This window comes from Limanda limanda, chromosome 2, assembly GCF_963576545.1.
Source record: "Limanda limanda chromosome 2, fLimLim1.1, whole genome shotgun sequence".
NCBI lineage: Eukaryota > Metazoa > Chordata > Actinopteri > Pleuronectiformes > Pleuronectidae > Limanda > Limanda limanda.
Genome location: NC_083637.1, coordinates 29054400 through 29065936, shown reverse-complemented (window position 1 = coordinate 29065936; position 11537 = coordinate 29054400). Strand labels below are relative to the sequence as shown.

The window sequence follows — 11537 nt, the reverse complement described above, 5'->3', positions numbered from 1 at the left end:
ACACACACACACACACACACACACACACACACACACACACACACACACACACACACACACACACACACACACACACACACACACACACACACACACACACACACACACACACACACACACACACACACACACACACACACACACACACACACTCGATGCATGTCTCATTCCTGTTTTTTATCTTTAGAAGTGATGTGTCAGAAACTAAGAAACCATCCTCTGTGTCCTTAAGCAGTTTTTTTTATCCTCCTACATTACCAAGAAACCTGAGTTTAATTTTAAGAAGTACAAGCCCAATCTTACTCAACACACTCAGAAGATGAAGTTATCAACCTCCTATAATTGGAAAAAGAGAAGCGGCGTGGTTGTACTTTTGAAATGGATGACTGGGCTTATTCATCTGACATATGGACATGAAGCTGTGAAGACAGTTTGCCTCTCAAGTGTCACTTCTCATCAAACCCAGAGAGAGAAAAGGGAACTGGCTCTGATGGAGAGGACAGATAGTGTGGTGGCAGCTGGATGAGGCTAACACCCCTTTCTGGCCTGAAGGCAGCAAAGCATGACCAAGTAGTGCCTGCTCTGAAATGTATGTGTAGTGCTCCCTCACACACAGGGTGACATACTGTCATGATCCGTTAATGGCTCGTCAGAACCATAGACTGTAGGTCAGGACCCACGTGTTCACCAAACTGCTCCGACTCACTCAGAACAGAGGGATGAAGCTGTGAATGGGGGTTTCACACTGAAGATAGTTTTTACCTTCATTCTGCCCCCCGCTCAGATGAATTCTCACGTGTAGTTTTACTGGCAGACAGCTTACTACGCACTGTGTGGGTGGGGTGAGAGCTCAGTGGGAGGGTGAAACTATCATTTTCTTTTGCATATTTCCTCATTGTGCTTTCTTTTGGCTTAACAAATAACGATGGTATTAAGCTATTCTTCGTTGTGTTTGTGGGTCCAAGAAATCAGTGCAGGTTCCACTCACACAGCACACACACCAAGAGGAATTCACTGGCGTGCAGTACCGCACTTCCTCCAGCAGATGTATACTGCTGTGATCCACTAAAGTGTATTTCCTCCGATTAAATATACAAGAAACAGTGAGAACTTAATCCGTGATGAAATTGAGAATCCCATAATATATGCATGTGTCATATGATATTTCTGGGCAGGTAAATACTTAGATACAGTGGGAGAACGGTAGATCAACTTCTTTGTTACTGATTTAATGCAACATAACAGCTTTAACCTGCTGTCGAATCCATCTCTAGGTGATCAACAACATCTTACATTTAATTTAGAACTGCCTTCACTTTTATTTATAACCCATTAGCTCTGTCTTTATTAGACACTTTGCAGTTTTGAACTTTCGAAGTCCCATATACATACACATCTCCGTTACGTGTGACAAAAATGTCTCTGCAAAACTGTGAGCCATTTCTGACAAGCAGTGCTAAAAGAGGCAAATATTCAGGAGTGAGAAAGCAACACATGGTGCAGAGCGAGGTGTCTTTTGAAGCCGTGAACTGCACTTCTCTCAAAACCACAGCCTGAAAGGAGACATGTGACCTTCTAGATAATAGGATTTTTTTCCCTCTGCAGTCTTGAATTGACACTTCTGCGTGTGACGAAGAGCTGAAGAGGCTCTCTTTTATTTGTACACCTTTACAGAGATAACAGGAAAACCAACAGCAGATACACAAGAAATGCATTTATTTGTGCTACTTTTAGATGAATGTGACGTATTATGTTATATAAACAGCGGCGTCCGTAGGGATAATTAAGAAAATATGTATGAAAAGGAGGTAGAATAACTACTGCATAAACATTTTACAGGTCATATTTTTATGACTACAAGGAGACTAAGGTCACTCTAACAGTAGTCATACTCCCATAACGTTTCTCTTAAGATTTCACAGACACGCACACGCACGCACAGACACACAGACACACAGACAAACACACACACAGACACACAGACACACACACCACACACACACACACACATTAAAGACAGTTGCTTCTTTATGCTTTTTTTTATATGTAAAACAACCAGCTACTGATATGAGTAAATCTGTGTCTAAGCTTGTGTGCATGTCTGTGCCTGTGCAAGCATGAACATCAGTGTGAATGAGAGTTACTTCAATTCTAAGCGGTGCTCGCCACGGACTATGTGTGAGGAGAACTCGTACCGGTCCTGGCTGCGGTGGCCACACACATTGCACTCAAGCGGGTCGCGGAAGCCGTGGCATCCCATATGGATGGTGAACATGACGTAGTCCAGGAAAATCACCCTGCAGTGGCTGCAGGGGTAAGCTGCCCCCGTCCCTGCCTCCCCCTCAGCCCGGGCCACTCGCAAAGCCTCCAGTGGTGACAAGGGGATGGACTGGGCGTGTGGGTGAGGGACGCCGTTCTGGCGGTTCAGCCCCCCCAGCAGGTGTCCTAGACTGTACATGACGGGCTGGGACATTTGGGAGCTGTCATTGTGGTATGAGTCCATGCAAAGGGGCGGCTGGGCGTTGTGATGGAGGCCCAGGAGGGACATGCCCATCTTGTGGCCGTTGGTGAGGCCCAGATGGTTGATGTCATTGCGGGCTAACGGGATGGGGTAGGGCCTGTGGGAGGGAGCCGCCTCGCCGTCTGGGCCTGTGAGGACTGGCTGTTGCTGATGTTGGCCGTCGGGCCCCGGAGATCCTCCCGGGGGGTCCTTGACATCAGTTTGGTGGACCAGCTCCCTGTTAAAGCTCAGGTCCAGGCAGACACCATTGTCGCCTACACCAGTAACACGAGAACAAAGACTCAACAAGAAAGGCTTTCACATACTACACACCGTGTATGTCACACAGCAGAGGAATAGCACAGGCAGCATGCAGCATGCAGAAGTTAGAAAAAGTCGAAAAGAAACCTTAAAGGGACTCTAAAGGGTCAATGAGAAAATGTGCACCCAGGCAACAGAAGGGAAAACCTACACCATGAAGTGAAACGCACCAGGTCCACAGGACAAAAGAGCATCCTGGGCCAGCAGCAGAAGTTGGAGGACGACAGAAGGCTGAAAGGAAGCAGACGACGCAGATGAACAGACAGAGAGGCACCTGCTCACGTTTCTCGCCTCATGCCTATTCTCTCTCTCTCTCAATCTCTCTCTCTCTCTCTGCGGTTGCAGAAATGACTTCTCTCACTCCCTGTGGTTGTCATATTGAAAGATCTCACTTCATTTGTCAACCTGATGGAGAGGAGCAGGAGGGTTTTGCACATACGCCCTCGTTTGCACCTAGCTCGGGGCTTGATTGTGTCAGTTGGGCTTAACTAAAAAGGTGAAAGCCACCTATTGAAAAGCATTGTGCTGCTGTGTGTGACCAACTGTAAAGTTTGGGAAATCACTGTGCCATGTCAGCCATTTACTGAAACTGATCTATTTTTATTATCCTAGCTGCAATCAAAACTTACAAAGTGATAAAAAGGAGGTTTCCAGTATGAGTGTCTCTTTTCTCGTGTATCCATTCATTTAACCATGCATGTTTACAAATACCCACCTATGACACAAATCTGGTAGAGAATTGAGGGCAGTGGAGACCATTCTGTGATGTGTGCAGGTATGAGGCAACTGCTCTGCCCTCAATTCCTGTTTGACAAGAGATGAAAGCCAGCAGACACAAACAAACAAGTAGCTCAGACAGACAACTTGAAATAATCTGCAAAACATGAATTATGCCTTGTTAAGCATAAATGCGAGCAAAAAGCACAAATGTCACATATAATTCCAAAGGACAGTTGCATATTATAGCTTCAGCAACTCTTTGAATCTTGAAATATAGATGTCCATAATCATTAGCAGTTAAGTCAACCTATAAATTCGACTACAAATGAAGGCTTTCATAATATTCTGTTTAAATCTAAAGTAATACTGTCAGACTATAAAAATGATGTGTTGTGACTTGAGCTGCTCTTACCGGTGAACTTCTGTGGCATCGAACTCTTTCGTTTGGCTACGTTGCTGGCGAGCCTGTCGAGCAGCAGAGCCCGCTCAGTGCCCATCTGATTCCTGGATGTGTGGCTGTCCTCTGCTGGACGACGAAAGAGGGGATGAGTCGGTGCAAGAAGGAAAGAAGAAGAGCTCTTCTCAGTAAAACAGTATCACGGGTGACGAAGGAGCAGCAACTGTTCACCTTTCAAAGCAGAGTCACCGGGCAGACCCAGATAATAGTTTAAGATCAGATCCCTGGTGCTGTTTTACGTCACCGGTGCAGGAGAGGGACCACAGGATGAGGATGTACTACCTCACCACTGCCGCACTATCAGAAATAATCTTTCGACATTTGTTGACCACAGAAGCAGAGCACCGATGGTGTCACGCAACTGTGCCAATGTCCTGCCGATATGTGAAGACGTGTCTCTGGGGAAGTTACACATGGAGGGGGGAGTTTTGTGTGTACGTGTGTTTGGTGGCTGGTATGAAGCCGTACATGTTTAGCTTCCCCTTGGTTGCCACAGACATGTAAAGTGGGCTTCACAGCACTCTGACTCCACACCACAGCAGCCGTATCCTATTTAGCTGTAATGATGGGGTAACCGCCATAAACTCATTCATTTAATGAGGCTATAAAAACAGGAACTGTTAGCAATAACATCTTTAACTGTGCGCCTGTTGCATATTCACATGTGTGACCACCGTGCGTTGGTCTGAATACACGTGTGCATGTGTGAACAGTGTGAACCTGCACATGTTGGAGTTGTGAAGATGTTTCTGTGTGCGATGGCTACTCACCTCTCTCCGCCGGGCCTTTGCTCTGGATGTACACATGGCACCTCTCTCTGTGTTCTTCAAGAGAGCTGCGCTGCTTGTAGCTGCGACTGCAGTGGTTGCACTTAAAGGGCTTTTCCACTGCAAGCAGGGGTTTCAGTTAATCACTAAGACATGAAAACATCTAAGTGGTACACAGAGTATTATTTCCTTAAGTACTGGGTTTCATACAAAACTGATGATGTACATTACTAGAGACCGTGCGGCATGTCTGCAGGTATAACACGTGAACTGAAACTGAATGAGTAAGATGTCATATGTGATGTGTGCAACAGTGTGAGAGTGCACGGCAGGATGTTACTGGAAAAGCCATGCCAGCTCAGCAGGCCTCGTGTGTTCAGACTCGAAAACAGAGAGAAACTAACCAATGTGAGTCTGTAAACAGGTGCATACAGTAAAATTGCATATCAGCTTCACATGAGTGGATGAGCGTGCGTGTGGCGGGCTGGTACCAGAATGGGTGCGCAGGTGCCCGCTCAGAGCGTCGCGTCGGCGGCAGGCGTAGCTGCACATGGGGCATTTGAAAGGCTTCTCCCCCGAGTGCAGCTTGATGTGGCGAAGCAGGTTTCCCTTCTGGGTGAAGGAGGCCCCGCACTGGGTGCAGTGGAATGGTCTCTCGCCTGAAGGGAGAAGAAAAAAACACAGCATGAAAACAACCCTTCACATTTCACATTAGAACATGAGATTAACTTTTTAACACATTTTGAGAATTGCAAACAGCCTGTGCTTGCAGATTTGTGTAGCAGTGGATTATTGCTGAACAACACACTGATGAGGTGGTCGCATTTTCTGATGGCTTATATATATATATATGTACAATTATATTTTCTATATACTGTATGTTTGTAAATTAACATGTCTTTTAAAGCTAAACTTTCATCACAAATATGTTTCCAGTGTGACAATGAATTGCAAAAAACAGAATCCTTCACCATCTTTGAATAGGGAACAAGGCAACATCCACTTTGAAAGTCAGAAACCTAGAAACAATGTTGTCACGACTGAAACCACACACATACCAAGAATATTGTGCAGTTTAAAAAACATGGCCTCATGAGTTTTACATTCTACAACTTTACTCTGAACACAGTGCACATTATGTTTCATACTGTTGCTGTCATACAAGTATTTATTGCATGTGCTTTTATATGTGAACAATAACAGAGGACATTTCAAAACCTCTAGCTGCTGCTCCGGTAATGACATGTGCGTCATGTTGGATGCAGACTTGCGTGTTCTTCATCATAGTTACTCAATCAAACATTTTGTCCCTGTCGATACAAGCCACAATCTCCCAATCAACAGTGTGATCATTGCACAACAGTTGTATTTTAGGTCAGATGGTGGGGCTGTGTTCCTGTGCTTACCCGTGTGGCTGCGCTTGTGCACCAGCAGCACGTTGATGCTGACGCAGGACAGGCCACAGATGTCACAGTTGAGCTTGCCTGTCGCCTGGCTGCGGGGCCCCTCTGCAGACTCTTCTGCTGCGTGGGCGTCTTGCAGGGCGGCGCTGTCGTAGCGCGAGAAGTCCACCAGCGACAGGTCCTGCGGCTCATTCAGGGCATCACCCTCTTCATCCCCGTCCCCCTCCCTCTCCTCATCATTGTCGTCCTCTGTCCTTTCCTCGTCGAGTCCTTCCTCCATGCCGTCCTCACTGGCCCCCTCGGCTTCCTCTTTTGGTACAATCTCTCGTTCTTTTTCAGCCTTGAGGTACTGCTCGTTATCTTCCATTTCCTCTGCCTCCGTTTTTATCGCACCTACAGAGGAAGCAAAGGAGAAGCAAAGAACATAAAGAAGCAGTGGATCTTTAAACATATTAAATAACTGGAACATTGTTATTAAAAATCCCAGATTTACAGGGACATGACACATGTTGTAATGTATAATACCTACACTGTACAACAGTTTAACAATTTTCCTGATTATCATTATTTTTTAAATCTATTCCTAATACTGTACAGATAGTTAAGTGTTTTCAAGTAAATTTGTGATATTGGGCTATGAAAATTAAATGTTCACTTTTAAATTAGGGGCTGAATAAGGTTGATGAGAATCCAGGCAGAGAGTGAGGTCTTCACTTCTTCATGTGTATTTATAACTGACAGGACGACATTAGTGCGAGCATATCTCATAAATGTGGGTAGTTTAATTTGGGCCAATGCATAGTGTCACCGAGAGATTTAGAAGCTGCATGAGATAAGGGGAAGGCATTTCCTCTGAAACACAGAAAACTACAACCAAGGCAGGAGATACACAGCCCGCCCTTCAAAAGAGATTTCAGATTGATTGTTTAAAGCCTCTATTACAGTGGCTGAAAAACATCCAACACAGTGTTATATCTCTGCAGAGCACCAATGTGCTGTCATTTGAATAGCTTGCAAGGAGATTCCTGTTCTTTTCCTTGACCTTTTCCTCAGCTACAAACAACTGCAGGTCAGAACGCCACACCATCCAGGTTCTGCCCAGCTGTATGCATACCTCTCAGCATCACATGACATGCTGACATGCAGGGTCCTGAAAGCCTAGTTTGCAGGACCTCTAACCTAACCACTTGCTACGAAGTGTCAACCAACCCCCAGTGAGCTGAGTTCCATCCAGAAACCACACTGTGGTCGTGGCGGTGACTGGTGATGGGCTGAAGAGCAGCGCCCTGTATTGTGGAAGGCGCAAAGAGGTGCTATGGAAACTTTGTACTCTTAGAGCGCCGAGAGGCCCAATATAGAGTCCAGAGCCTCAGAGCAGTGAACCGCAGGCTGCGCATCAGATGCAGAGCGGGCTTTAGGAAGTGCACCGAGTAAGGCACAGGGGTAGCAGTCGCAAATAAATCATAAAGCTGTCTGTGACACTTTTTTTAACTTGACAAAGGCCAGTTGGGCTGAAATAATTTTCACTCTCATGTTGTTTAAAACAAGGTGGTCACACTTAGAAATGTAAAAATCTCCCTGCTTGATGAGGGGCTACACTGCAGAGTCTATGAAGAAATTATATAGAACATTATACGTTAGAATGATATGATATAATCTAGATATAAGTTTTATATAATAACACAGTGATAAACCCAGACCTCGGCTGAGCTGGCTCCCATGCTACAGCTCTCCAGTCAAAAAGTGAGGAAAGCAGATGACACCAAATACTGAGAAACCTGGTTTACTGGTTTCTCAGTAACCAGTAGTTACTGGTTTACTGGTTTAATGCAAATCAGTTTGCATTAAATCAAATATCATGACGACCACCAGTGCAGGTGAAAGAAAAAGCAAACCTCAGTGGAAATAGAGCGCCTAACACCAACATTATCTTTTTTTCTCTCAGATGAGATGGATGATATACTTCAAGCTCTTGTCCATCATTTGTCAGCCTTATTCAATCGATATTTTGGTATTTTCAATCCCTGTTGGATAAGAATTACCACTGGCATCAGGTCAATTTATTTTCCTATTAAAGTAAAAAAATAACACCCTCCTCCCCCACACTTGGCTTATGAAACCTTTAAAAACCCATCAGATAAACAGAAATGCACGGTGACCACAATAAGTTAGAATTGGATTTATTTTAGCTCCTTTATCAAAACTACCTAATTAAGGCTTTAGTCACAATGGCTAAAATAAAAAAAGACGACAAAAATTCTAATTACAAGTGTATGTGTGTGTGTGTGTGTGTGTAAACCTACACAGATCCATTCCATCTTCCGCGGACTGTATCCCATTTTCACTGTAACAGCTGTCCTCCTTCTCCTCTTCCTCTTCCTGTGACCTCATATCTGCAGCATCACTGCAAAAGTCTGAAAAGTGACACATTGTGTGTGTGTAAATACTGACTGTTACTTTTTGTGTCATTAAGGGAAGTTCAACCCAAGGCACTAAGGTTTTCTTGGAATAATGGAACATTCCAATTATTTGAATGAATGAATTCAATTCATTGTGTTGGAACTCTTCTTCACCTTGCTGTTTCAAGTTCCTCCACACATACTCCTTCAGCTTTCAACACACACTACTTTCAGTACTCCCCTGTGTGCTCAGGCAGGATGGTGGCAGTTGTGGAGAAATGTGTGCAGCCTGAACATCATCACTTTCATACTAAGGACACAGAATCAGATACTCACCCATCCTGTCTCCCTCTTGGGAGGCAAATTCAGGATGTTTGTCTGTGTTCATTATGAAGAAAAATCTTCTGTGGAGAGGAATCACAATATTATATTATAATATTTGATAAATGAGAAGTAGTTTGGAACACAAAAACTCAAAATTCACACCAGATTCCTTTTAAAGGGACTTTTTACAAATTCTGTCATGATGCAATTTAACAGATTAAAATATGTTTTTCCTAAATACATTCATAATGAGACTTTTTTTTTTACACAATTAGAATTATATAACTTTTCTAATTTTCGTCTCACTTCTAAAAGCCCCCTTACTATTTCCACAAAGAATATGAAAAAACACTTGTATTGCACTTTTCTTGTTGGTTGGACGGCAGAAAGAGTAGTTAAGAGAAAAAAAGAAAGTGGGTTACAGCCCATGGTTGATTGCTCGGCCATGTAACTACATTTAGCCTTATGAGAAAGACATGAAGTTCGCTGCACATGTATTTCCTGTCAGAGCTGTCACATAGGAGCAAGTGTAAAAGAGCTTTCCACGCCAACAGGCAGTGAGACTCCAGTACTTGAAGGTAGCTTGAAAATATGATAAAAAGGAATAAAATATACAGCAGTGCATTTATAAATCTAAGTTTAGAAGCCCAGTATCAGTTCCTAAAGATCTGATCAAATTTGACCCGTGTATGAGCACTCTACACTTCTAGTGCCCTATAATAAAGATTTAAAACTGTATAGTTACTCAGAGATGTTTTCAGCATTAAGAGAGCTCTAACTTAAATTACATTCAATGATGACAAAAAATTACGATAAGAAACTTTCTCACATAGTTAATACAAATGTGAGATGCAGATGTCTACATTGCAAAGTACTTTTTGGTTTTACTTTTTGTTGGAATTTCGAGCGTCAGTAATGATAAAGTGATCTTACCCACTTTTTGCTCAGCACCTGGAGGAGAACCGCTCTCACAGTAGGAGATTCCAATCTCCGCCACCAGACTTTATCTGAATATGGAATAAATGCAAGGTCACTGGAGAGATCCCTTAAAGGAACAGGAACCCATTTTGAAGGAGGAGCAACAAAAGCACAAAGCATGTTCATACAGCAGAGCAGCAACACCAGTCCTTTGGGTAAGTCCTAATCATTTTCATGTTAATTATGTAAATACACATTTATTAAACACATGAAGTCTAGAGCACTAATATTATTATATTACATTTATGAGTGAAACAAAGAACTGATAATGGTAGTGATGGTTCCAGATCAGTTCAGGCGGGTCACATGGCTGCTTGCTTGTTTCCATTTAAGGAGCTATTACTCCATCTTGTGGCCAAAATAAAAAGCTAGTTTTCATTTCAACTTTTCTTTTATCTCCCAATCAATAAAACAACTGCACACAATTGAAAAACCAGACACAGTTGTAGTCCAGTTCTTTGAAAAAAAAAAAATCACTTTAAAATGTATAACTGAGGAAGTTGTGCTCTTTTTCATGTGAGTTTTCTTATTTTAATTTTCTTTGGACAAAAGCATCTCTCAAATATATTGTTTAATGAAATAATGTACCTGAGCATGCTGCCAAATTAACAAACATCAGCATACCTAACTAATGAGTGTTGGATGCTCGCTCTTAAGAGCTTTTCAGACCCAGCTCCAGCTCCTTCTATTGACTTGAAATAGACCAGTTTTAATTGTTGCGAATTGTGAGTGAATAAAATAAGTTCTGGTTTACTTTTGTTTACTGGACCGAATAGAGGAGCTTGGGTGAAGAAAAGATAGTGAAGATATTCGACCACAGCCACTAACGTACATATTTATCATTATTTAGCGTGCAGGGACGGGTGAGGAATCTGAGCTCTATGTAACTAACAACACTCACTGTAGCACCCACCTGAGTGGTGCACAGCCTTGTAAGGCCTGGCTGCTGCCCATGGCCCGCCTATGGCAACCAGCCACCAGCCTGAAGAAAAAAGCAAAAAGGAAACCCACTCACAAAGGCATTACAATACATGCTGGGTTTCCATGGCAAAATGGAGGCAAAGGAACACAGGGGAAAAAAAAAGGGATGTTGACCAATAAAAGCCATGATTCAAAACCTTCCAGGCTGAGTGGAGGGACTATCTGCACACGCAGCAAACCAGAACAAAGCAACACCCTGATTCACTCTTTCACGATCAGAAACACACATGTAAACTATCTCAGCTCTGCAGCGTTGTTAAAATGTATCCTTTTGATTCCACCGGTGGGAAGTTTTTTGTAGGACCTTTGGGGGCAGGGCGGCAGTGGGGAGGGAGGGGGGGGGGGGTTTAGACTGTCCGTTTGCCTTTTAGTAGCGAGAGAGGAAAAAGAGAAAGAGAGATCTGGGGGCAAACATAATTGTGGGTGGGGGTGGGCCGGGGGGCTGAGGGGAACTGGACTCTGGACGCACACGCATACATGCAAACACACCCAGTCACACGCACACAAACACACAATGAGACCCTGTTGAGGGAGCAGGCATGAGCTTGTTTTGTTGTTTGAACCACGTTTCAGCCCTGAGGCACATACATGTGTGCTGGGCATTTGGGGTTAATTAAAATGGAACAGCACTGTGTTTTTGTTTTTTTTTACTTTTTGTGGACCAGAATGCTTCATCAAGTAATCTCC

At 43.5% G+C, this 11537-nt stretch overlaps 1 protein-coding gene across 5 annotated transcripts in view; it reads right to left on the bottom strand.

Moving 5' to 3' along the window:
* Window positions 1-1619: 1619 nt before the first annotated feature.
* LOC133026761 (zinc finger protein Aiolos-like) overlaps window positions 1620-11537 on the bottom strand; it is a 29483-nt gene continuing 19565 nt past the window's right edge. Inside the window, exons 3-11 of one of the 5 annotated variants that reach the window (XM_061093730.1) lie at window positions 10783-10851; window positions 9829-9898; window positions 8904-8971; window positions 8472-8582; window positions 6172-6561; window positions 5257-5424; window positions 4769-4885; window positions 3954-4067; window positions 1620-2775 (exon numbers count right to left, since the gene is read on the bottom strand). In XM_061093730.1, coding sequence (XP_060949713.1) covers window positions 2141-2775; window positions 3954-4067; window positions 4769-4885; window positions 5257-5424; window positions 6172-6561; window positions 8472-8582; window positions 8904-8955 — 1587 coding nt within the window. In that variant the 5' untranslated portion in view covers window positions 8956-8971; window positions 9829-9898; window positions 10783-10851 and the 3' untranslated portion in view covers window positions 1620-2140. Of the gene's footprint in view, window positions 2776-3953; window positions 4068-4768; window positions 4886-5256; window positions 5425-6171; window positions 6562-8471; window positions 8583-8741; window positions 8878-8903; window positions 8972-9824; window positions 9899-10782; window positions 10852-11537 lie in introns of those variants that run through there. The other 4 variants (XM_061093721.1, XM_061093713.1, XM_061093737.1 and 1 more) reach the window with 4 other exon arrangements.